The 26,545-nt window shown below is 45.0% G+C and overlaps 7 protein-coding genes across 7 annotated transcripts; 5 read left to right on the top strand and 2 right to left on the bottom strand.

Annotated features, from left to right (window-relative positions):
• Positions 1 to 1,173: 1,173 nt before the first annotated feature.
• On the top strand, positions 1,174 to 3,329 carry PHALS_10973 (family 30 glycoside hydrolase; the record flags this gene model as incomplete). Its single annotated transcript, XM_024726487.1, has 3 exons — positions 1,174 to 3,161; positions 3,241 to 3,266; positions 3,325 to 3,329. 3 exons carry the CDS (start codon positions 1,174 to 1,176, stop codon positions 3,327 to 3,329), a joined length of 2,019 nt encoding a protein of 672 aa, XP_024577159.1.
• Positions 3,330 to 3,624: 295 nt separating this feature from the next.
• On the bottom strand, positions 3,625 to 5,643 carry PHALS_10972 (gh30 glucocerebrosidase glucosylceramidase precursor; the record flags this gene model as incomplete). The annotated part of the gene is made up of 1 exon (XM_024726486.1): positions 3,625 to 5,643. One exon carries the CDS (start codon positions 5,641 to 5,643, stop codon positions 3,625 to 3,627), a length of 2,019 nt encoding a protein of 672 aa, XP_024577158.1.
• Positions 5,644 to 14,302: 8,659 nt separating this feature from the next.
• On the top strand, positions 14,303 to 15,059 carry PHALS_10971 (phosphatidylinositol n-acetylglucosaminyltransferase subunit h; the record flags this gene model as incomplete). The annotated part of the gene is made up of 4 exons (XM_024726485.1): positions 14,303 to 14,564; positions 14,630 to 14,703; positions 14,754 to 14,873; positions 14,943 to 15,059. 4 exons carry the CDS (start codon positions 14,303 to 14,305, stop codon positions 15,057 to 15,059), a joined length of 573 nt encoding a protein of 190 aa, XP_024577157.1.
• A 112-nt stretch (positions 15,060 to 15,171) lies between these two features.
• PHALS_10970 (pre-mrna-splicing factor rse1) lies at positions 15,172 to 18,765 on the bottom strand (the record flags this gene model as incomplete). Its single annotated transcript, XM_024726484.1, has 2 exons — positions 15,172 to 16,190; positions 16,326 to 18,765. The coding sequence occupies 2 exons, from the start codon at positions 18,763 to 18,765 to the stop codon at positions 15,172 to 15,174; spliced, it is 3,459 nt and encodes a 1,152-aa protein (XP_024577156.1).
• A 395-nt stretch (positions 18,766 to 19,160) lies between these two features.
• Positions 19,161 to 19,805, top strand: PHALS_10969 (uncharacterized protein; the record flags this gene model as incomplete). The annotated part of the gene is made up of 1 exon (XM_024726483.1): positions 19,161 to 19,805. One exon carries the CDS (start codon positions 19,161 to 19,163, stop codon positions 19,803 to 19,805), a length of 645 nt encoding a protein of 214 aa, XP_024577155.1.
• Positions 19,806 to 20,199: 394 nt separating this feature from the next.
• On the top strand, positions 20,200 to 22,303 carry PHALS_10968 (camk camk1 protein kinase; the record flags this gene model as incomplete). Its single annotated transcript, XM_024726482.1, has 8 exons — positions 20,200 to 20,537; positions 20,592 to 20,727; positions 20,798 to 20,914; positions 20,975 to 21,072; positions 21,132 to 21,218; positions 21,282 to 21,674; positions 21,740 to 22,174; positions 22,276 to 22,303. The coding sequence occupies 8 exons, from the start codon at positions 20,200 to 20,202 to the stop codon at positions 22,301 to 22,303; spliced, it is 1,632 nt and encodes a 543-aa protein (XP_024577154.1).
• Positions 22,304 to 22,538: 235 nt separating this feature from the next.
• Positions 22,539 to 22,914, top strand: PHALS_10967 (camk camk1 protein kinase; the record flags this gene model as incomplete). Its single annotated transcript, XM_024726480.1, has 2 exons — positions 22,539 to 22,787; positions 22,885 to 22,914. The coding sequence occupies 2 exons, from the start codon at positions 22,539 to 22,541 to the stop codon at positions 22,912 to 22,914; spliced, it is 279 nt and encodes a 92-aa protein (XP_024577153.1).
• Between the last annotated feature and the right edge of the window lie 3,631 nt (positions 22,915 to 26,545).

The following is a 26,545-nucleotide window of genomic DNA, read 5'->3' as shown; positions in this document are numbered from 1 at the left end:
GCAACATGGGCAAGAGTTGCACTTCCTCGAGACTGAGTGCGATCGAATTTCGCATGAACCTTGTTGCGGAAGTCTTCAATATCTTTAACATCATTACTTGCTATGACTGAAGCTGCCGCAATACCCGCAAACGCGTGGTGACTTTCATCATCTAGTAACTGGAACCATATTTTCCGTGCCATCGCCTTTTTTCAAATGACAGGGAGCGATGGATACTTTCTCAATTCCGAAAGAAACTTAACTACTGGTAAAAAATTCACAGATACCGACAGTGTTATTGAATGATGACACGTCGCCAAATCATCGGCCTCGGGAACTTTCGGCGATTTGCTCCATTTGATTAAATAACGATCCATCTATGGTTTTTCATTTATGACATTCGAACATAATGCTTAAATTTGCATTCGATTAAGATGAGATTGTCCTTCTCAGTAATTGGTCTGAATGAATTTGCTATGAAACATATTGTTTGCTACGATCATATCTGTCAAGGATAGCAGGGCGTTACCTTGATGAGATCAATGAAGAGTTTGCAACGTTCTTGCATCGATGTCGTATATCGCATTTAAAGCCAAAGACGAAAGCAAGAAGATAACACCACTTTCCGTCAGCAAATCAATGATAGAAGCGATGAGATCTGCGAGAAGACTAATGACAGCTACAGACCTGCTATAGAAAAAGTAACATATAAAGAAGAGAATTAAAATCAATTTGACACTAAAAACATTTATTTTACTATCCGGAAGGAAAAACTCAATGTAATTATCGAGAAAGCCCTTACATTTCGAAATTTATGATTTAATACGGCTAAATAAAGAAAAAACAATTGAAAAGTAGTATAGTAGCACAATGAGACGAAAGGTGCTTCAATAAATCCGCTCTCAGGCCACTTCAAGCTGATACACTGTTGGATGCTGCGACTCCTCAAGCTCCCCATGGTTTTGCTTTAATCGATCGTCAAGTTTCATTTGACCTCTCTTGACGCTTAAGTGGACAAAAGAGCTGAAGGTGCACTGGCTTGCATCAACAAACAGCAGAAACAGTAGTACTTGAATATCTTGTTAATATTGAAAAACAGATTTTTCTGAAGTGTATATTATGTGAACCGCATCTTCCACCAAAGCAAAACGTAACTCTTCGCCCTCTCAGTCGCAAACAAGTCGAAACACGGTGATGACGACTGATTCAACAGCCTATGGCACCAGCTCCTTGGAAAGTGACGAGCGTCTGAGCCTCCGCACGACGCGGAGACGCAAAATTATTCGATTGATTTTTGTAAGCATTGGAATCTGTGGCGTCTGCGCCATTCTGGTCATCTTCGGACTTAATGGTCTTCCGAAGAACGATGCCGTGGCACCAGCTGAGACCAAGGTTAGCGCACCAGCCTTGAACTCGGAGGTGGCATGCGTTCAAAGCTCATATTTGGCCAATCAGACCAATATGATGGAGCCTATAATCGGCTTAAAGTGGACTCACAGCGCAGTGAAAACTGCTTCGTCTTTCATTTCAGTAGACTTCAACACAAAGTTTCAAGTGATCCTGGGCTTTGGAGGAGCTTTCACTGAAGCTGCAGCATTGCAATTTAGTAAACTGCCCAAACAGAAGCAAGAAGAAGTATTAACGCTCTACTTCGATCAGCGTAATGGTAGTGCGTACACTTTCGGACGTGTACCCATGGGATCATCCGATTTTTCAATCAGTTCATACAATTTTGATAATGTTGTCAATGATACGAACCTTGTGCACTTTGATAACGATGTGACCCACGATCAAAAGTGGCTCATTCCTTTTATTAAGCGTGCTATCGAAGTACAGCCAAATTTAAAGCTTTTCTTGGCACCATGGAGTCCTCCAGCTTGGATGAAGCGCGCGTTGCCAAATCAAGAGCCGAGTATGCTAAATTCGGTTAAACCTATTGGAATAAAAGATGAAGCTCGTGCACCGTGGGCTCTGTACTTCTCCAAGTTCATTACGGCTTATAAGAAGCACGGCATTGACTTTTGGGGCCTAACACCTCAAAATGAACCACAAGCTGAAGAACCATGGGAATCTTGCATGTACACGGCTGAATATCAGGCTGACTTCATTGGCAACTATCTCGGTCCGGTGCTTAAAAGAGATCATCCAGGTCTTGTACTCATGGTCTTTGATCACAATCGCGGGAGTGTTCGACAATGGGCCGAAGCGATATACAATCATCCTACGGCGGCACAGTACGTAGACGGAATGGCTTTTCACTGGTACGATAATGAACGCTACATGGACGGTGTCGAATATCACGAGCGCTTGAACGACACACACTATATTGACCCAAGTCGCTTTATGCTGTCCACCGAGAGCTGCAATTGCCCGGGTGTGGGTCATGGAGATCTTGCGTGGTTCCGTGCACTGCGTTACGGACACGACATCATGACAGACTTGAATAATCACGTGGTTGGCTGGGTAGACTGGAATCTAATTCTTGACCACCAAGGTGGACCCAATCACTTAGCAAACAAATGTGATGCTCCGATAATTATGACAGAAGATGAACAAGACTTTTTCATTCAACCAATGTACTACTTTATCCAGCACTTCTCCAAGTACATTCCTGTTGGTTCACGCCGAGTAAAAACGCATGTGGCAACTCAATTTGCTCAACCAGGAGAGCCACAATTATATGTTGACTACCCATCAATGCTGACAACGTGTGATGGTAGTTCACGACAAAAATGGCGTCCGACGAATGACGGAAAGCTGGAAGTCACGGGCAGTGGTTTCTGCTTTGATCTTAAAGAAATTCCGTGGCAGGGACATCAAGGCCTTCTGGTTGAATGCCGCTACACACAGCAGCGTTGGACATACGAGACTGACACGGGTCGTATTCGTATGGGCGCCTTCTGTATCTCGTTAAATCACGGCTCCACTATAGATGAAGTGCGGATTAGCACCGACTTTTGTGAGAAAGACGTGATGCCTCATCAACAATGGAAATTCGACGATAAAGACGGCACTTTGCGCTCGCTTGCATCAACGACAGACCAGTGTGTAACTGCTGGTTATGCATTTATGCAAGCAAGTGCGTTCGTAACGCCAGAAGATCAAAAGGTGCTCGTAGTACTGAATGAGAATACAGAGCCAGCAAAGTTTGAGCTTCAGGTGGATGGTGTCGCCATGGAGACGTCTGTACCGCCTAGAGCCATTCGGACCTTTACTTGGAAGTAAAATTCGGCCAATAGTTCAATAACGAAGTGTGTGAAGGCCGAGACAGCGAGTGAGATCTAAAGGTTGACATTTTTCCACATTGACAATTCCTGGCTTAATTTCTACTCGTGCTGTTCTTAGTCTAGCTCTCGAGTATCTTCATAACGACATCAATCAATAGTTAAAAGTTAAATCAGCTTCTCGAATGTCCACGACAATCCTTTCCAATTTGCGGTATTATTAGGCTGGCCACCTGGGCGATAATATAGCCACACATACACTGGAATGCTTTGATTCAATCTTAACAGCGATTTTTATGATCCAAAGAGTTCTTTATTGACATCTGTATATCCTCTTACACGATTACACACGGAGCTTTTCTTCCTCTAGAGAGCAAATTTCCAACAGCGCTAAATGGTGCCTCGTTTGGCCTCTTCTCGACTACCAGACATACGTTTGGATAGCTCCCGGCAACACCTCCGTGTCTAACACAGCATCACCAACTTGCACCTGGAATTCAGCTGCTTCCGTGTTCTCGTTCATCACTACCAACACTTTGTGGTTGTCCGGCGTTACAAAAGCAGAAGCTTGGACAAACGAATAGCCTGCTGTTACGCATTGGTTCTCTGTCGATGCTTGCGAGCGCATTGTGCCGTCTTCATCCTTGAATGTCCACTGCTGGTGCGGCTTCACATCAGCTTCGCACTTGTCTACTGTCACACGCACACCATTCATCGTTGATTTATCGTTTAGTGACAAGCACTTGTCGTCAAGGCGTATACGTTGCGTAGTCTCCTCAAATGTCCAGGTCTGCTGAGTCCACTGACACTCCACAAGACGAATTTCCTGACCTTCGCTCAACGGCACCATATTCAGGCAAAAGGGCGTGTTCGTCACTTGCATTTTGTTATCATTTGTCTTGTGAAGTGCTTGACGAGAACTGCCGTCACAAGTTGCAAGAGAAGTTTGGTAATTAAGGTACAACTGCGGATCACCTGGTTTCGTAAAATGAGCAGCTACTTTGACGTGCACACGACGGGATCCGATCGGAATGAACTTAGAAAAGTGCTGGATGAAATAATACATCGGTTGGATTTGAAAGTCATCCCCATTTTCCGTCAATATAATCGGAGCATCACACAGATTGTTCTTATGGTTAGGTCCACCCGTGTGGTCCAGCAACAAATTCCAGTCTACCCAGCCCGCGACGTGATTATTCAGGTCAGACATAATATCGTGGCCATAACGCTGAGCGCGAAACCACGCGTCCTTACCGAAAGCGACACCGGGACAGTTGCAGCTCTCAGACGCCAAAATAAAGCGGTTCGGATCGATGTAATGGGTTTCATTTAGATGCTCCGGGTACTCCACACCATCCATGTACCGGTCGGCACCATCCTCGTACCAGTGGAAGGCCATGCCGTGTACGTACTTGCTAGCAGTTGGATGCCCATAGATCACTTTTGCCCAATGCTGAATGTTGTTACGATTGTGGTCGTACACCATTAATGTCAGACCAGGATGGTCACGCTCAAGCACAGGACCGAGATACTCACCAATAAATTCCGCCTGATACTCTGGAGTATAGGCACAAGCTTCCCACGGGGCCGCAAACTCAGGTTCATTCTGCGGAGTCAATCCCCAGAACGAGATTCCGTGTTTCTTGTACGCTGTGATGAATTTGGAGAAGTATAGGGCCCATGAAGCGCGCATATCGTCTCTAAGTCCAACTGGCTTTACAGACCCAAGCATACTCGCGGTGTACTCAGAACTTGATCGCTTCATCCATGCAGGCGGACTCCAAGGGGCCAGAAACAGCTTCAAGTCCGGTTTTCGCTCCAACGCACGTTTTAAGAAAGGAATTATGGTCTCTGTATCATGTGTTACATTTACATCGAAGTTCACAAGATCTATATCGTCAACAGTCTCGGCAAAATTGTACGATGCTACCGAAAAGTCGCACGAACCCATTGGTACTCGACCGAAATCGTACGCACTACCCTGTTCCTTGTCAAAGTAGAGCGTCAGCACCTCCTCCTGTTTATGTTTTGGTAATCTGTTGAACTGAAGCGAAGCCGCTTCGGTGAAAGCTCCACCAAAGCCTATGATTTCTTGAAACTGTGTGTCCACGTCAATTGAAATGAACGACTTCGTCTTCTTCTCACCTCCCAACGTCCACTTTAGACCCTTGATTGGTGCCATCATGTTTGTCACATTGTTAACAAACGAGCTTTGAAAGCACGTGACGTCCCCTTCATCGGAAGTAGCAGTGGCCACAGTTGAAGAGGTGGAGGCCGAGACGGAAGAGGTTTTCAGTACTATCAATCCGACAGCAATGATCCCTGCACCAAATCCACCCCATTTTATCCATTTGCGTTGAGCTCCAGAACGCGAACTCAAGCGCTCGTCAGTAGAGAGTGAACTTGTACCATATGCTGTGGACTCTGAACTTAGGGCCATTATAAAACAAGTACTAAAAGATCTCGAATACGCGGATATTGCTAGCAGTGGACCACATCATTCGATATGATGTTTATGCGCATGTAGTATGTTGGATAGTAGGTAAGCTTGCGGAATGAAGGCAAGCTACTGAGTGTATAGTGGCGAAGGCGACACAGAGGATATAGTTGTTTTTCCGACTTGATCGTCAAATCGACTGCATATACAACGGTGTTGTCGTGCATTAAGCACAGAGGAAGCTTAGCCCGTGTATACAATGCACAGAGGTTAATTGGTACGATTTACCTCGAGGCGGAATATCCATACGGCAATAATAATCAACACAATTCAATCGTGTCTATAGATATCCTCGTCGGATACCATCAACATCGTATCAGTAAGGTTTCATGGACGTCCGACCAGAGCGTCGACTAATGTTTGAACTTGTGAAGTACAGAACACGACGCGCATGGCTCGGTAAAATTTTACCACTCCAGTTTCTGGTGTTCAGAGTCTTGCATGTCCCCATGAGACAGCGTTTTTTAACAGGTGTCTCCACAGCTTAGAAGGAAGCGCGCTGCGACAATTGTATGCGGCGAAAGCGCCGGGCGTTCTTGCCGAATTAAGGCCTTACATTCCCATAACCTTCTCAATGAAATTCTCCCTTCCATTTTTAGGATCCTGATAACAGGGATTAAAGGAAGGACCAAGGCAAGCGTGAATAGTTGAAATATACAACCAAAAATCTAAAATGTCGAGAGTACAAGTCCACAGAGACTGATGACTCTAAGTTATTAAATGACATCTTGTTACGGGCTGTGCCATAACTGACCATTTGAGGTGGGTCGCGTATGCGCTGGATGCTTTCCACGAAAGTTAAGCTCGAGCTTTTAAAGCTCATGCTCCGTACACTCAAGATTTTGTATAAGTTAAAGCAGAGATTCATTCTCAGTACTCCCTTTTATTATAAATCAGGAGCGCAAGATGAATGAGTAAAACCTCTAGGAGCCCTTAGTTTGATTTGAAGGTAGCTGGGATTCATAACTCATATAAATTCACTTGCCGATTTCCCTTTAAGGTCTGTTGTCGTTCTTCTTTTCTCCAGGTCGGGGCTGTCCTTCAGCCTCCACGTCAGGAATTGCTTATTTGTCGCACAAGCATGTGGTGCTGTATTTTAGGATACGTTTGTGATTGCGCCCTCTTACACCTGATAGCACTTTGAGCGATGATTTCAAATTTTTCAACGGGGTTACACGTACCCTGGTAACAGGGGTGTGTGTCTCACACGAGATGTGCATGGTGTGACCACACCCAAACAAGAATACGGTACGGGGCTAGGTAGCCAGTAGTTATGCATGTATTTAGATTTTACTTTATATAAATATATAGTATCTAGGATTTAAAATTAGAATAAGAAAATAAATTGTAATCAGTTTTGAATTCGAACAGAAGAGTCAATTAGCCTTGAGAATGCAATAATTACTCTTGGAGTAAGCGGATTGCGATCCGCTAACTCACACTTGGTTCTTGCAAAGAACAAAAGTTCGGTGGCCTAAAGTATGCTTCCTCAAGCGTTTGCTACGGCAGCCCCGCTGCAACTTTGGTTCGACGATGCGGCTTCAGAACACGTCACGCGTTTTATGTCAAGCCATACTCTTGTCCTTGTCTTAGCGACATAGATGGAGTTGTGGAACCACTCGGTCTATCAATACCGCAAAAGGAGGTATTGAGGAATAAAAGGTTTCTTCAATTGTCTTCACATGATTGGATGGCACCCAAACGGATGTATGAAGTCATTGGAGGAGCTACTGTAGTCACCTTACTGCAGTCACATTCCCGGGATGATCGGAAGAATCCGGCCGTCGTTTTCATGCATACTGAGATTATGAAATCTCAGAAGCGGGTCGCAATTCCTGCTTCATCATACAGAACGATGCCTTTGAAGCTAAAATTGTCTGTGTACCGTGGTGAAAGAACGAACTTCTGTGACGATGGTTGTCGAGTTAAATGAAGCAATCACTGCAAGACAACTGCCTTTAAAGCAAGTGTTGTTTGCGATGTCCAACCTTGACGGTCGTGCGATGGGTTGGGCGTATGGTATGCGTTTAGCTGATCTCAACAACATTCCCAGCCACGACCACTTGAGTGTCGAGCTATAGAAGGCGTTCGAGCCGTCACCGAGTGAGTTCCGTGCTCGTGCCGATTTCTTGAAGCTTCGTCATGGTCGTCATGACCTACACTCGTATGAACAGCGTGCTAGCTCCTTGGTTATCAGCATTATCGACTAGCCAATTGACTAATCAACGCAAGTTGGAATATTCATGGCAATTTAAAATGCCGGAATCAGCTAGTCCATGATTATCCAAAGACGCTGGACGATGCCATCAACCTTGCGATGCAAGAAAAGCTCAGCATCAAGCAAGAAATGCTCAATGGCTTCGTACCAAGGCAAGCGCGTCGGTCGACTGGCACAAGTGATGGTTCAGAACCAATGAACATCTCGTACATTTTCACGCCTGGAAATGAGCGCCCTCGCAACGATGGAAAGTGTTTTCGTTGTAGGAAGCCGAGTCATATTCCTCAGAAACGCAGAGTGTCTTTTCCGGATCGGCAGCAGACACAGGGTGCTTATTCGGATAACCGCGGACGCTATAAAGGCATAAAAAATCGAAAGCCAGTAGGAGCAGGGTATTACTAGGCCTGAGAAGAGTAATGTGGATGCTATGGATACACGGAACTCTGCCCCAACATGCATGGTGCACATGCAGTTTCCACTATGAGCGATAGTAGTGTCAGGCAAAGTGCGACTTTGACTGTCCAAAAAGTCATTGTAGATGTTTTCTAGAAATCACTATGAGGTTGATTAACAGTGGCGTCAAACAACTTCGTGTGCAAGTTGCGACTAGGTATAGTGTTATTAGCCTACGCAATGTGAAAGAAGAAACGATTGCTCATTTGCGAATAGATAGAGAATGAAGATACCGAAGCAATTCATTCGGGAGTTTAAAAGCTTTCCGAGGTGAAGATGAATTAATCATACTCGACCGCGATGAAAAGTCTGAAATCATCCTATGTATGCCATGGTTCAAGCGTGTACCAACCTAGCATTGACCGGATGAATATGAAGATCGCCTTCAACAAGTCATGCAGCGCTAATTTGGGCTGCATGACGACGAACAAAATGGTATGGACTTATGCATCCTTATGTCCCAAGTGATATTGTGGTGTGCGGTGGCCTCCCATGTTCACAGGACAAGCCCAAGAAGACCAGATTAGTAACACCAGCTGGAGGTGGAGCTGTCATGCGCCAGAAAGACTGTCTCCTTTGCCTTCAACATGGAAGGTATGGTTGATGATCGTATGAAGAATATTGGAATCACAGGCAAAGACCCAACTCGAGAGAAGAACCAAGAAAAGTTTTCCGTCAAGTAGTTTGCGTGCCCTTGATTAAGGTACAAGATGTTTTGATGGAGTGATCAAGAATAAGACACTTCGAGCGATGTTGTAGCCTACAACGAAGAAGTTGACGTTGATGTTATCCGCCACGTGAAGTAAAAATTCCTCCGAGTTCAGTCATAAAATCTTTTTCCTTGCCCTTGAGCAGCATGAAAAATTGAAGCGTGGCCAGGCAAAATGAAGAATTATGCAATATGCGCGATCGTCAAAGAAGCTATCGACAATGACATCAATACTGCGGGAGTATTTGATGAGGAGAGTTCGATGAGCAGCCGTGAAAGGCTCTTAGAACAAACCCCATGTATCGACTTGTCAGTGAAAATGCTGATATATTTTCAGACACAGTTTCCGACGTATTGCCATCTGACAGAGGCATTTGACATGAAACTGACATATGTTTTGGTACAAAGTAATGTATTAAACGGCAGTGGCCGTTGGCAAAAACCAATCGTTGCAAAAAACGAGTTCTTTGTGCGTTTGAGCAAGTCTCTGCCTTCTGTGTAAAGTAAGCCACAGGTAGTTGGTGCATTCTTCACGCCTTCAACAAATTGAACGATACGACTAGACTCCTGTTCCACGCAAGCATATAATTCTTGATGACATGCTCGAGAGTATTGTTCTTAGTGCGGTCGATCTGAAAGATGGTTTTTATCAGATACGAATGCGCGAAAATGATACAATACTAACAGCTGTCAGCGTCCCCCATCGGTATGCTGTGGGAATGGTTAGTGATGCTACAAAGTTTGAAGAACGCTCCCGCGGCTTTCAACAGAATGATCAAGAATCGTCTTCGTCCACAGAGAGAAGTCACAAGGGATACTTTGACGATATATTCTTTCACAGTAAGAAAATGGATTAGAAGTTGGATGTCGGTGTACATCTTTATCATCTTCGTCAAGTCTTCCAAGTTATGCGAGATAATATACTCTGCGCTCGTCAAAAAGTGCGTTTTCTTTGCACCTACGATCCACGTTCTCGGCTGCTTTTTGGGTGAGAGCGGCGTTCAAGAAGGTCCGGAGGAAGTCAAAGCTTTCAATTATGGGCCTGTGCCAAACAATGCAAAACTGCTGAAACAATAGTTGGCATTGGCCAACAATACACGCGCAATTATGCAGCGTTGGTGCGACCCCCGACAAAAATTTTAAAGACGAATGTTGAATGGGGATGGTAAAAATATCACCAGGCGGTATTTGCCGAAATGATAAAGAGCCTGAGAGAAGCTCCTTTCTTGCGATTGCAAGCCACGAGATGCCTTTTCATGAGATCTGCGATGCAAGTGATTATGACATCGATTGTGGTTGATGCAACACTATGATAAGGGTCGAGAGCGAGTTCTTTTGTATCGATCGCGACAACTCCGACACACAAAACGGAACTATCCAGTTCATGACAACGAGCCTCTAGCAATGGCGTCTGCTTTGGGTAAGGTACGTGCGTACTTGATTAAAGAGAAGCGCTTAGCGATCTATATAGAACATGCCTCGCTGCGTGCGGCAGTAAAGACTCCATATTCATCTCAGAGAATAACACGATGGTTTTCTTATTTGCGGAGTACAGCTTTGTTGTAAGGCAAGACGAACATCTTAGCCAATGCGTCGTCAAGACGTCCGGACTATGACCGAAGGTCCAGGACCGAAAGTAGCACGAGTCATGTCGGCAATGCGAAGATGTTCAGATGGTCAGTGTGCAAACAACGACCACAATGCACGAAGAAATTCTCGAAGGGTACAAGTCTTATGAGACATGTCATGAGTTGTCGAGGAAATTTCTAAGACCCTTCCAACAAAGCACTACAAGGTCTTCCGTCTCACACATAATCGCGTTTTCACCGTTCTGGAGAGCACAATGTATTGCTGCACTATCCGATTGAACACGGGAATACTGCAAGATTTGTTGTTTCAAATCACGAAGGTTTGCGTCATCGTCTATTATATGAGTACCATGACAGCCCTTCAGATTGCTTTCTAAGACATGGGAAAACGATTCTCAGTCTTTTCAGGGATTCTTTGGCCACCCATGTATAAGTGGATGTGCAAGTATGTGACGATTTGTGAAACTTGCCAGAAAATAGAACCATCGAGTTCCACTCAGGCCCCACTTTGGCAGTGGGCAGTGCCCACTGACAGCTGGAAGTTTGTGAGTATTCGGACTTTCGCGTGACACACATAGATGCAGTGGCATCTTTGTGTTAGTAGACCGATCCAAACATGATTATTCATCTTGCGCCTGTTTCGGATAAGTTCTCGGCCACGAAAATAATAAGGTCTTTGTTGACGTCATTTTCTGTCTTCATGACCTTCATGATGCGATCGTGTCTGACCGTGACACGTGTTTCACGTCGAACTTTGGCGTGCACTGTTTGGACTATTAGGCGTGCGGATCGAGTCCTGGAAGACGTACTGCGTAGTTACGCTACGTCGTTTGTAGCATGAGGTGGATTTCTCCCTACTGCAGTGTTTGCGTTGAACAAATCCACGCATGTCTCAACAGGTCAATCGTCACTTTATGTGAACTATAGTAATAATCTTAGAGATCTGGCCTTCATCATGGGCAAGGTTTACCCTAAAAGGGAACTTTGGCTATAGAGCCACAGTCAGACCTAAACGCTTTAACAGAGCTAGAAGCAAATTTTGATTCGATGAGACTTCTAGACGACATGACAAGTCGTAAAAAACAACACATGACTTGATTGTAAGGAGACAAGCTGTTGTTTGGTTTGTTCAAGACGCAATTGCGGTAGATCAGGAACTGCAAAAAGAAGAAGCATATAATAGCAGAGGAAAGAACAAGAACGTATATAAAAGATCAAGGGTCTTGTACTACTTAGCACAACAAATCTGCTTGAACATTTAGTGTCCAACTTTGAAAGGAGGAACTTCTGCCAAAATTCATTGGATTTTTCTTAGTGCTAAGATGCAATAGTGATGCGTATGCATAAGCCATCCCTACACGCATGTGCCTGCATCCTACACGTATGTGGGTAGGCTAGATTCGTATCTTACGAGTGGATCTGCCGATTCTGCTATACCTACATCAGATGATCGGTCTGATCATGAAGTTTCTTGATTTGTTCACGAAGAGCTATCAGCTTTTCACCCGGAAGATTCGTCCTGGCGTTCAAGCGTTGAAGAACATAAAAAATATCCTTTTCTGGTTTACAAATCTTTAAACGGAGAATGGTACTCACCGCGAGTATTACGAAAACCGAACCGGCCTCTCCAACAGAGCGCAACAGGTGTTCGCGGGCCAACTCACGAGAATTCTCGTCCTTCCGGAGTCGAATAAGTTCATCATGAACCTGTTGAAACCGTAGTTCAAAACAGAACTCCAACTCGAGCATTGGGTGAACCCCCAGTCAGACCGTCAAGTTTTAAGTTCTGCTTTGCAACAGGGATTGAAGGCTACCGCAGCGACCTTCACGCGTCAAGCAACGCTGCTGCGATACCTTAATTTGCCCGCGATGAGCGCTTTTCCACTTCCAAAGTCCTTCAATCCTTTTCACGTTCAACCCTAGCTCCGCTCTCAGACTCTCGTGGAGAGCGTCGATGGGTGGTCGAGACGATTGTTGTCCACGAGGATCGATTGACTGGTTATAGTAAATGGAAGCAGCTGAACCATCAACACTTCTACAGAGTTTGTGGCGCGACTATCCATCGAACTCACACACGTGTGAACCTCTTCAGACGCTCTGGTCTGATGTCCCGACGTGGTCCGCAGCTACGAGAATCGCTTGTAGTGTTGTTAGAGGCAACACCACGAAGACCAGAGCTTGATTGTGCTCAGTCTTGACTGGGAGTCCTGCCAGCGCTGACTCGTCGAAGCAGATGCTCCATCTTGCTCTCGCTCTCAAGGAAAACAAACGTCCGTCAAGAGTCAAGCTTTGCTGCGACAGGCCGGGTCGGATCGCCATGATTGTTGATCTGACTCCAACGAAAGAAACGTTTCATGTAGAAATTCTTGTCTCCATTTCGGGTGGGATTGAATGAAACGTCAAAGAGTTCTGGAAACTTCTTTGCAGTGAGGGCGAAATTCGCCCTTTAATCTTGGCTTGTTCACTTGATTGCTTCATTGTTGATCGGATAGTGAACAGCTTCAGATAGTCTGCAAAAGCATCAAATCACTTTCGACTTTATGGAATTGATGGTGTAATGAGCTACACTTAGCCATCACATAAAGGTACCTTCTGTTATGGGAGTTAATAAAATGAAGATTACGGTTTGATGTTCCTAAATGATAACGTAACATCTTATACGCAGCACAAACATTCTCTACGATACAGAATATTGGTTCCTATTTGGAGATCTGTACTGGTGACGACACCGACGTGTCTCTGTCTTTCGAAGTGACTGGTACCTTTCTACGAGTTGAAGTTCGAACACTTGCAGTTTAAGCTTTGTACACCCAAGATCTTGTTTATGTTAAAGCTGAGTTTCAACCTCAGAACACCCTTGATTTATATATCAGGAGCCCAAGGTTGAGTCAGTAAAACCTTTAGGAGCCCTTGGGTTGTATTGTATGTAGCTAGGAACCATTAACTTCGATTTGCTCGCAAATCCTTCATCAAGGTCTTAAGTCGTTCTTCTTTCCTTCAAGTCGGAATGGTCCTTCTCCCTTCTCGTTGATAATCGCTTCCTCGTCGCACTAGCATGTGTGTTGTGTGGCAGGTACTGTTTGTGAATAGCACCCTATTACAGTGACGCTATATACTGTAGTCAAAACATGCATAACCCTTCTTGCTGGGTATCTTAAGACCAATACGTCACCCAAATCAAGACAAACGGTAGGAATAGCTTTTTGTGTTTTCTGTGTAGGAGTCAACGTAGACAGACGTAGCAGTGCAGCCGGTAAATATCGAGAACACAGGCAAGCCAATATGAGCTTTGATCCTTTTGTCAATCTGCATGCGTTCCTTCCTTCTTTTTGATAAAAATTGACAACACAAATGTCTGGCGTCATTGGATATGCTTTTATACTCATTGACAGTGCTTAACAGGTCATTGTCATAGTTATCGCTCTTAGTATAGTTTTTAAACTGGCATTTCAACGTCACCCGAGAGACATCTGTAAAGTACTAGTCTCAGTAGCTAGCCTCGTGTTATAGATTTTTGCAACTGGGTTTTTGATGTCATTTGTCGGCCTGCTCGATGCGACCTCACTTTGAACTTCTTAACATTGATTATTTGATGTGGGTGACATCAAAACGATGTTATCTTGCACACATATTATGTCGCAAGCAAATGAAGTAGTGTTGCGAGTGCGGGCTTATGGACAGCAAGGCATCGAGTTCTCGTTATATGTACTTGATTCTGACGAAAGAAGATGGATCCTTACGTGGTGGTTGATCGTCATATTATGCCTCATCTCTGGTTGGGTCTTAAAGAGTGTTGAGCTGGGTGTATCATCGCCATTTCGAGTATTATTGGGATTGCTATTACCTGCATTGGCCGTATGGCTTTATCAAGTTTCGGGCAGCGTTATAGTCGAAGGTACGACGCGCAATTCTCTAAATAAGTGTATCAAAAATGGATTATATATCTTTGTAATTATATAGAATCGATGCTGGTCGTCCCAGCGCTTGGAGTAAAGCTAAGCACGAGGCGACGCAGTGGAGTAGTGCATAGCAAGGTAAGATTAAAAGAAGCATACGGTTATTTCACTGCTGACTCCGGCAGAAGTTTGTCGATTTAGAGACAATAAGCGGTGTGGCGGTGAATGAGGCAATCACATTTTCCAGCGTTGTGTACTCGCTAGTACTTATGGTAGAAGGACAGAGTGAGATGGTGTTGCCGTTCCAGGTGAGTGAAACACAATCGAGTCATACGATTCGAATATATGGATGTGATATTGAGATTTGAGCTGTGTAGACGTTTCGGCCACGAGTAGCCGTGTTGCAGGAAGTTTATCTGGAGACAGTAAGACTTCTCTTCCCCGATGGCACCGATCTAAATATGCGGCTTCCTGAAGGTGTCGCGCCGCCTTGACCGACTTGACAATGAACAACTGTAATTTTCTTACATCGTTACTGTTTGATATTGGTGTGAGTGCTGACAACTGCCCAGTTTCGTAGCCCTATTTCATTTAACTCTAGTCATCTTATAGAAGACGGTTGCGAATATCCTCAAGTTTTTTCAGTACCTCAGCGGGCGTTCGGTCGAGATCTTCAGCCACTCTCGCCTGCTTTTCCACACTCAAAGTACTAAATTGCTCGCATAAATCACCGTCAGTGATATTTTTCACCGGAATGTAATACGACCGATACGACAGGTGGTCGCGGCCGCAAAGCGGGGGCTGTTCCTGGCGCATGTACATTTCCAAGTGGCTATAAAAGTCCACATCTTCACGCGAGGTAAATGGAATGAGAACACCAATGCGGCCCATGATAGTCGCATAGATTATTGCTTCACTTCCGCCAGGAACCAAGGTTGTGCGCACCATGCTAGTTACGACATCACCTACGTGGAATTGTGCCACCTGCTCAAGCTTGTTGGGGGCGCCATTGAGAAGACCAGAGTCCCAGAGAATTCGATTGCCCGTAGGGTTATCAATCTCGTCCGAGACCTCGGACGGAAGTCGAGAGATAAAAATGTTGCCAAACTTGTCTGCTCCGCATAACGTGTCGTAATCCAGCAAGACGCTGCTAGTGATAAAGCGCGGCACACAGTCATCGGCAAATATCACCAACTGGTTTTCATCTTTTTTGTATTTTACAAAATGAAAAGACTCGTGCATATCTGAGGCGTAAATCCGATCGCCAAGAGCCTTCAGCTCTACTAAAATGGAAGGGAAGTTGCGATTTTCGCACTTGCGCAACATCTTTTTCTTTCCCAGGTCGTAAATTCGAAGAGCTCGTCCGACAGAGACAAGCAGACGACCCTGAAACTCGCACATAGCGTGTGGAATGTCATCAATTTCGGTTGTGTGCACAAGCACCAGCTGCATTCCTTCAACGAGACGGTAGACACGTAAACAACCTCCTGCGACCGCCTTTTGAGGATGCAACTGCAATTTTTTCACGGTTCCTACAATAAAAAAGGCTTCGCCGCCCCGGTCGTGGAACACGCAAGTAGCAATGCTGCGGGCATGTTCATTGACATCTAATTCTTCGCACACCACTGTCTGAAATGATATGGGATCAATTATACGAATGCAAGAAGCCCACGTATCATTCTCAGCAGGAAGTGGACCGCGTGGGAACAAAAGTGCGTCGTTAATTTCTTCCTCTGCTTCATCCTCTTCTTCGGCAGTACTATGAATATCAGGAATTTGCAATCCATGCTGTCTTTTGTAAGCAGCCCCGTATTCATTGTGATCACTTTCAACCACGACAAGTCGTCGTGAAGGTAAGTGTACTACCGCTTTGCGCGGGGTGTAGCGCAAATTACATTTTTGCTGATTAAATGTGTCACCAAGCTGATCAATTGTCAAGATCTTCATGCCTTCATTCGTCAATGCGACAATTCCACCGGGACACTGCTCAGTGTCAAAAGAACTCGCATAGGTAAGAAACTCGCACGACAGTGGGGTGATATGTCTCCGCGTTTGATAAAAGTATGAAATCCATGAACGACTAGAAAGGGCAAGAATAGAGCGCTTTCCTTCTACAAACACCCGAAACAGTTTTACAGGATTTGTTCCAAGAAAGCGGGAGCGAGAATCCGTCAAAGCGGCTGTGATGGGATCAACAAGAGATTGCTGCAAAACACCATTATCGAGACCGATGCTCAAATATAGCGCTTGCGACGAGTGCTCTGAGTCAGGAGCTGCAGGTTCGCTCTGCAGCTGGGCGAGGCAGAGCGTGTGAGGATGTGACGTCAAGGCTAATGTTGATTTTTGTCGGAACAGCTCGTTTGGGTCTAGCGATAGAACACGGACTGTGTTATCCCAACTTCCTACCGCCATAAATTGAAAGCGCTGACGACCCTCTGGAACTTCTCCTAAATCCAAACTGCATACTTCAAAGCCGAGATCTAGTTTACCCTTTTCTGCGAGCTCACCTGACTGGCCCAGCTCAAAGTAAATTATCTCACCACCAGCGAGCGAAATTACAACTTGGCGGGAATTCGCAGCGCAGTGCTCGATTACCTTCTTACCGGGCGCCTTCCATTCAGTTACAGACTGGAACTTGGGGATATGCCTAATACCATTTGTGTGAATTTGTAGCTTCGAATCATCTTCCAGCAAAGCCACTAACAATGAACCATGGTCGCGTAGAAAACCAGACTGAGCCACCTCCTCGACACTTTCGCCTACTTCAAGCACCAAAGTTGCATCTTCGAAACTTACAACAATGTACTTATCATGTTGGTCGGAATACGACTCTTTTAAGCACCACACTGCCTTAGCAACACCCGGAAGCGCACTAGCCGCCATCTCTGTGATCGGAAGGCCATGACGTAGCACACGTAGTGATGAACGATTACTGTTACCACAAAACGCATATATTTGCGGAGTTTGTTCGTTCGCTAAATCATCCACCAGCAATTGCGTTACTGGGCTCAAGCTAGGAGATGAGCTAGCCAAAGCCAAATTTGTCAGTTTTCTCAGCGAGAATGTCGGGAATTCGGCCGGATCCATGGCCAAGCTTGAGCACTTGGCTGTATTATCTCCCTCACCGATACTTAAAAATTGAAATAAATAGTGATTCGAAAACTCGGACGCACAAAAAAGTAATCCGGTCTTAGTAATACACAAGGACGATGCCACAGGCACTGTGTCGAAAAATTGAATTTTGATCTCATCGACTGTGTTACCCGAATACTCGAGCGAGATTTTGTATAAATCTCCTAATTCAGACTGCAATAGCACGAAAAAGAGGTCTCTTTGCTTGTGCGTAGCTGACGAGACAATAATAATATCTCGATGTTCTCCAGCTCGGCGTGGAATAGCGCATGTCAATTCGGGTTGGCCTTCGTTCTTGTATTGTACCACATTCTGTCCAAGTACCAACACTCCTCCCGGTCCATCACCTCCCCCAGGGATAGCCACAAGCATATTAGCACTCCTAACGACCTGTTCACTCCAACGTCTGGTTACATGATTGAGTCCTAGATCCAGTTCATAGCACACAAGCGTCTTCACGGCCTCTCTGGCTGCTTGGCCACTGGGATCAGCATCTGCATCAGCGTAGTCCAGTTCTAAGCAGGCGAAAATGGGATTTTCAAAGCCCACGTCGAGCCCTACGACGCCCAAGTGGATGGCGTTTGAGCGATGAGCTTCCAATGGTGATGAGATTGTAAGACGACTAGATGCATCGCGGTTCATGACATAAACTAGCTGCTGCTTTTCCACGGCTCCAATAAGCACAGCGCGGCCCTTAGGATCGGCTGCCAAGTACTGACCTGGAGTGATGCGTCTGCAGCCCGTTTTACCGTAAGCTTCGCTTTGTCGGGCCTCAAACCGACTAGCAGTAGGGTTAACCTCAAGAACAACAATCTTTCCTGAGTCGGAGCCAATCACAAAGAAGTCCCGGTCGCCTCCTGTGAGTCGAAAGGGCTGAAGAGCGCGCACAACCCCAAATACTTGTGTCGAGATGATAACTTCCAGACGACCAGCCTCATCGGGGCGAAGCAGCTGCAGCACATCACCACGTGCCACCAAAAATTCTTGAGCCTGAGGGGCCGAGAAATTACCATACACGGCCAAATGCACGGCCGTGGGTGGCTGCAGTGTTAGGTTCAGGAGGTGCATGAGCGACGCCAGGATGCGGATTGATAGGAAAGCTTAATGTGGTCACCCTCTATTGAGGTGGTCCACATATTTAAGCCCAAAGTCAAGATTTTGCAATGTTTCGCCCTATAATAATTGCAGTTTTTCTTACCGTCGCAGGCTGCTCCTTAAATTCGGATGCCCTTTAGCGGCTTTGATATAGAAAAATAGGAAACCGAGGTTCGAGCCTTTGTCTGTTGATGGCGGCTTAACATTCGATTGATATTTTTTTGTCATGGTTCGCAGCGATCAATATTGCAGCAAGCTGCTCTATATACTTAATCTAACCCTTTAAGTCCACACGTCTCACCTTAGCAGAATGCTGGGAGTCATCGCTATCCGTCAAATATCTGAAACTTTCAAATTGTTCAAACATTATGTCACCACACCTCGCACGTTTTTCTGCATTTCCAACGAGCACTGCAGTTTCTATGATGGAGCGCAAAGACTTTAAGCGCAAGGCCCAGGAAATCTCGGAATCCCCTCAACTTGTGTCGGAAAAGATAAGCGAACTAACAAACGTCTTGGCGGAAAGTGATGCAATATTGAGGGCGGAAATCAGTGAGCTTAGTGAAAAAATAGGCAAGTTAAAAAAACAACTGACTATCAGAGAAGAAGAATGCATTCGCCTTCAGGAAGAGGTAGCTTTTTTTCATCCCGACGCAATCATTGACAGGGTTCGAACTAAACTTTGGCACCATGGTGACCTTTCATTGCTCCGTCGGGCAATCGAGCAGCGATCGCGTGTGTTGCGGAGCGTGGAATCTCGAGGTGATCGTTCTCTCTATCTTTGCGATACCCCTTCTAAAAAGAGTAAGCCGACAATCAACGGCACTGAAGATCCTAGTGTTACAACAAAACCTGAGAAAGAGGAGGCATCAACATCGCCAACTGCGACAACAGAGCTTGGCATCATAATGGACAACGCTGACACTGAAGAGAAAGACAACGACAATGCTACTAGTCAGCTGGAGAATCAATTGGTGTATATTGTGTCAGATATCCAATCCGATGCAAAATAGCGTCTCATCGTCGAGTCGAGAACAAGGAACGACACGCTTACACGTATGTTAGTTGTGCAAGGTCCACATAAGATGTAGGATGCTTGAAATTCGAATAATTACTTTTGAGATTATGGCACTTCTTGTCAGACTCATGAAAGAGACTCGAAAGCGATTTGTCAATTGCGCAAAATAGACCTCGTTGTTAATCAACTCTGCTTGTCTATAGGTCGCTTGAGATTATTTGTTAGCGTAGTAATCCATTCCTGTATAAGTCTGACGTTGTTATCGATGCTAAATGATTAATGGATGCACGCCAAATAATATTCAGAGAGAACCCAGCCAAAACTGACTAAGCTATTGTTGGTTTGCCCTTACAGTTATTTTCCATCTTGCATTCAAAGCCTCTTGAACCATGGGCAACTTACCTTTGTCTCGGGATTTTTCGGGGCGTCGCTTGTCCTCAGAGGAGCGCGAGGCCATGAAACGTTTTGGAGACGAAGAGATTCGACTGCTTCGAGAAACCTTTAAGGGCTTGGCGAATGGGAAAGATGGCCTCAGCGTAGACAAAGAGACCTTTCTCAAGTGCTTTCCTATGCGTGGTTTACTCGGTGAACGCTTGTTTGAGGTGATTGACAAGGACGGTGCCGGCTCTATTCACTACAATGATTTTGTCTACGGTCTCGCAATAATGTTTCGAGGGTCACGAAAGGAAAAATTAAAGTTCATTTTCGATCTCTACGATCTTAGCGAGTATGTTGTTGTGATCTATGTTGATTATACCACTGAATTGTGAGTGCTGTCTAGAGCTAATTCCATTTCTCGTCACGAGCTTTTGACTATGCTGTATCAGTTCCCTGAGTCGGCGTTGGAGCTCATCAAGCCGAAGAGTGATCTTGAAGATGCCACTAATTTGCCTGAATTGTCCACTTCAGTAAAAGTTGTGCGTGCAAGTGATAGCATGCTCGACTCCCGCCTTACAAAGGAAGTGTTTTTTCTGATTGCTGATTTAGATGGAAGAGATTGAAGCTTTGGTGGATCTAGCATTTCCATCTTCTTCTGTTTCTACGACACGACTTAGCTTTGAGCAGTTCAGTCACTGGTGTGAAAACACTCCTGGAGTTACCAATGTGCGCTTTGGTTCCTTTATCATGACATAGTGTATGCTGATATCTGCTCATGTAATCCAGTTTCTCATGAGTGTTTTACCTTTGGAAGATCACGCAAATAAGGAAGATAGCTTCAGTTCCAGTGGAAGTAATGTGGCTCCTGTCACTTTAGTCGACGGGTACATCGTGTGCCGACAATAAAAATAGTTGTTGACATCTAACATAGAGTATGTGTCAGGTCAAAACTGCAGTCTGGAAGTCTTAATATCGGGGATTACAATGAACTGCGAAAGAGGCACACCTCTTTTGCTAATTTTCAAATTAAGTACGTCCAGCGAGCACTCGAAATCGTCTCATCTTTGACGTTGTCACTATTTGAATTTCTCAGTCGAAGTGCTGCGAAGGCAAATACAATACCATCCTCGGAGTCATCAAATCGTAAAGAATTAGAGAAGATACGAAACCTATTGCAAGAAGCTAAACATGTGTCATCTATCAAGACTGTTACGTCCAAGATTCAAACAGCGCTGTCCGAAGTGGATCGCCTGCTTTTACTTTCTACAGGGAGCTCGGAAACTACTGCATCAGGCTCGAGATGTGGCTCCTTCACAAGCTCTAATGAAAGCCCGACGCCATCACAAGCGCTAGATGAGATGCCAGGAGTGCTAGTGGTTGAAGACTCTCCCAGTGTCTCCGGAGACTTGTGGAAGCGAGGCTTGCGCCTACGTAAGATGACGAAGCGCTACTTTGTGTTGCAAGGCAACTTTCTTTATTATTACGCGTACGTTTCAGACCTTCGTCAAAATCGACTTAGGCCTACGTGTTAAATTGATCATTGTGATGTAGTTTTCCAGATGATACGGCACCAAGGGGAGTGATGTTCTTAAGCGACTGCTACGTGGAAGTGCATTCTGCGCAGGATAAAATTATTGAAAAAGGTCTGCACTATTTTGGAATCGATATCGTCCCAGAACCTGGTAGCTCACGGGAGAAACGCACTGTGTTTGCACGCTCCATTGAAGCTCAGAAAAGATGGGCTGCAGCACTTCGTCAAGCAACTGACAAAGTCTCAATTGAGGAAGTTTATAACGTCGGGGCACAACTTGGTCGTGGGCGGTTTTCGAAGGTGTGTGAGGCAACACACAAGCGCACAGGAGTCAGATCAGCGGTGAAAATTATTGATAAGAGCAAGCTACAACCCACGGAAAAGGAGCTTTTGCGTACTGAGATTGCCATTTTGAAACTTGTGAACCATCCAAATATCATCCGACTTAATGACGTGTATGAGAATCGTCAGCACATTTTTATCGTCACAGAACTCGTAACAGGTGGCGAACTTTTCAACCGTATTGTTGGTCGAGCGAGATATAACGAAGCTGAAGCCCGGCTTGTGATGCGTCCACTACTTGAAAGTGTTAACTATTTGCATCGATTGGGTATCGTTCATCGAGATCTCAAGCCTGAAAACATATTGTGTGGCGAGACGTTGGCAGACCTAACTATTGCAGACTTTGGACTGTCAAAACTGGTACATCCAGAGGAGCTTATGAAAATGCCGTGTGGAACACTTAATTATGTAGCTCCGGAGGTGCTTGCACTTGTTGGATATGGTCGTGAAGCCGATATCTGGTCTCTTGGAGTCATCATGTATCTCCTTCTTCGCGGTGAACTTCCATTTTACGGCAAGGCAAAGAACGAAGTCATTCAGAAAACTTTGCACGCTGAAATAAACCTCGAGTCGGATCCCATCTGGGAAAGTGTGTCCCCCGAAGGGAAAGCCTTGCTGCGTGGCTTGCTTAGGAAAGATCCGACCCGCCGGCTTACTGCACAAGATGCATTACAACACGAGTGGTTCTTGACGAAACCTATACATCCCTTAAGTAGCGGCACAGCGGTGGAATCGAACGAAAGACATTAGTAGCAGTTACAGAACCTCAAAAAGATGATGTTTACTTGCTTTTGACTAAAGAGCTTTCTTTATTTGTCTGCAGGTGGCTCCATTGCAATTTGATAGCTCTTAGGTGTGGTAGTATACTTATTGATCATTCACTAACCCAAACTAGAGACTATCATCTTAATGCAATATTAGTGGGTAACTTCCTTAAAGCTTGGATATACATTCCTGATTTTCTTCTCGTATTTCGCTGACTTGAAACAAGTTTCTTAAGATATGTCGCATTTTTTTTAAAAATTTGCGACATAACAATAGTTTGGTATTTTATCTGAGTTTGCTGCTGAATTTTTGGTTTACATAGTTCGACAAAACAGTCAGCTTCATTCAAAAAGGCTGTTCTGGCCTCTCCCGAACTGACAACGACAGCAAATTCGACGTTGAAAATGGTCGTTTCGTTTACTTTAGTGCCGAAACTTGACCTACAGACAGTAATGATCCGAGGCGACGAATACACTGACCGCTAATTTTTGGCTTCTCCCCAATGTGATGCCCTTAAATTTGCTGACAACCTTTTAATCCGTGATCATCATGCCATTGAATTCCAGATGTTGTCGCATTAAGTTGACTATACTGTACAGGTTTGTCAACTGCAAACTGCTAGCATACCAAATGACTCATCCGTGAAACAATACCGATTTCACGAAGAGATTGTTTGTAATGGGGCAAGTGCTATAATATTGCGAGCTTGTACTGTTGCGCGCGTGTTAGTTCCGAGTTGATGATTGGACTGTAAAGCTGAATTGGTTCCCAGAACAAAATTTGCGTCATATGGCAATGACTTTTATCAATGGAACAGCATGTTGTCATCGACGCTTTCTTGCGTGCAAAGTTCAAAGCAGGTTTGGTGATAGCAGTGATATATTCACACTCGCCGCCAATCTTTTGAGTCAGATAGGCTAATGGCAAATGGCAAGTTGTTCATGCATGAATAAGCTGAATGCAGCAACACTTGTGGTGCAAACGCCAATGTTGTGCTGCAGTATAGTATGGGTTGCTTTCTAACACGGCCAGGTTGGTGGATATTATCAACTGCTGATGAGAGATAGCGATATCCCGCTCAATGCGATGAAAAGTCAGGGTAGATGATCTGGTAGTGACCGGTTATACTACAGAGACTAGGCACCAGCGTCGGCTATCATCTGGTAACGCAGCTAATCAGGCTACAAAGTGCCTATGCACAACCCATCTCGACGATATATCCGTACATAGTCGTGCAGCGTCCAGGAAATCAAGTTTGGACATCCTTGCGAGCGACGCTTGAGTGTATGTATATTAACAAGCTTAATCTTTTTAAATTGTATGTCATACGATAGGGTGGATGTGGCGGAAGAGGCAGCCTTTAACGCTGTAAGGAAAGACTCACACGCTGCACTAAATATGGCTCTTACAAATCCAGAGCTATTCCACGACTTTGATGCTTCGTTTGCAATAGGTTGCGTTATACATCAGGAAGATGCCACCGGTAATAAAGCGTGATCATGTTTGGCAAGACAAACATGATCACGCTTTATTACCGGTGGCATCAGAGAAGAGGTTGCAATGAAGTATGCCCTCGGCAGCCTCAAGAGGTACCTGCTTGGCTCTAAGCCGTTTGTGATCCAGACAGATCTGGCGCGGTTGTGTACTGCGACGTCGTCGCCACCTGTATCACACAGAATGGCAAGAAAGTCACCTTTCTTTCCTGTATACACCTTTAAGGTAACTTATAAGTCGGCCGGTTTAATGCGGTGGCGAGTGCGCTCTCGCGTCGGCCAAACTATGACTTGTCGCATGCCACAATGCTGACACCTAAGCCGTATGGGTCAGATGAAACATATGTTGCGTTGCTAGAAGCTTTGAAATCAAAATTTTTGATGTCTCAAATGTTGCAATAGCGTACGATCCCATGGTTTGCTGTATAACAACACCGACCCACACGACTCCTAGCGTGAGGTGGCGCCATACAATCAAGGATTTCAAGTACAGGATCATGTACGAGACACAAATATCCCTTATAAGTGGCCACCTCGGAAGAGATAAGTCGTACTGTTCGGTGAGTTCTTGTTAGATGACCCAACAAATACAAGTGGCTAAGTACATATGTGCGCACGTGTACGACGGGTCAATGGATAAAATCAGAGCCGTATGTAATAGCAGCTTTGGCCGTCTTGCTGATCCCAGCAGAGTGCTGTCAGTCCATTAGTATGGAATCCACTTCAGTAAATTTGAGATGCGTCCAGTTATACCGGTATGGCTTGACTATCTGATCGATCTCTAAAGTTAAGCAGCGACTCGATGCGGTCGGCGGTATGACTGGTAAGGGCATAGCTAATCTATTCATTGACAGAATGGTTTGCCTACATCGCTTGCGGGTAGTCATTGTATCAAATTAAAATTCGCGCTTTACAGCGAAGTTCTGGCCTATAATTATTCAAAATGCTCGGCACCCTATTGAAAACGTCAATCGATGACCACCCACAAATAGAAATTCAGGCGAAACAGACTAATTTCGTTACGAAAGGTGGCTATCAAATTTTTCACAGAGACCGCGGTACAGGAGCTACTCGTTGAGTTCGCTTTAAGTTGCGTAGTACATGTCTCATAGTTACATTCTCCATGAATGGTCTTGTAAGCCCTTGTCCGCCCTTAAAACACCACCATGAAGCTGCCCCGATCTAAGTAGGCGAGAGGTTATCAATCAAATTCGACTTGCTGGTATCCGACTACGCTTCGTAGTAAAATCAGGGACCTATATCTCTGTGCGACGCTATAGCTGAGAGCCAACATCAGCATAATCAACTCGCCACTGTCAGAGGCATGTGCGCCTCATACGACTATGATGTGGGGCAACAAGGCCTGAATGGGTATGCAGTGTCTGTGATTTGCAAGACAAAGTCTGAGCCGCGCTATATCGTACTGCTCACGCTTGTAGCAAGGATGGCTTGGATATGCATATAATGACCCGCAAGCACGCACTCTCAACATGAGTTTAATGAAGTCAAATGATGAATCACGTTTGTATGAGCCGATTGTATGTGAAGGACGTTGGTATAGACGCATCAATATCTCTACCATCCCCTGTGGCTGAGCTAATCTCTGCTCTAAAGCAGCGACGCGGTGCCGAGGCGACTGAGATGCCTCAAGCCAGGCACTATTCTCTTCTCTTCAAGATGGCAAAGAAAATTAGAAGTCTGGATCATTTCAGCGTTGGGCGCACACTGTAAGGCTCGAAGAGAGTCGACGTGCCGACGCAACTAGAAGATCACTAAATCCAGATGCAAGGAGTTGATCTTCGCCGAAACTATCGTCGAAAAAGGGATGGCTTTCATGTGGATCGCGAAATGGAAATTCATGCGCTCAAGTTGTTTTCAATACCAGGCGAAGTAAAGTAATATTTAAATCAGATTACTCGTGATTGTTGAGGTTGATGCCATGTCCACTTGTTTGTTAGGACACTGCCGGCTTTCAGAGGTAGAATCGCCCGTCATACCATGCTTCCCATCGGTGGTCAATTATGCGGTGATTAAATGTAACGGGGTTACACATACCCTGGTAACAGGGGTGTGTGTCACCACAGATGAGCATGGTGAGACAAACCCAAACAAGAATATGGTACGGGGCTGGATAGCCAGTAGTTATACATGTATTTAGATATAAATCTAAATATTTAGGAAAATCTATGCATCTAAAATTAGGCGACTTTGTCGCAGATAAAAAAC

Source organism: Plasmopara halstedii (genome assembly GCF_900000015.1).
Source record: "Plasmopara halstedii genome assembly, contig: Scaffold_525, whole genome shotgun sequence".
NCBI classification, from domain to species: Eukaryota; Oomycota; class Peronosporomycetes; order Peronosporales; family Peronosporaceae; genus Plasmopara; species Plasmopara halstedii.
This window is presented reverse-complemented; position numbering and strand designations above follow the sequence as displayed.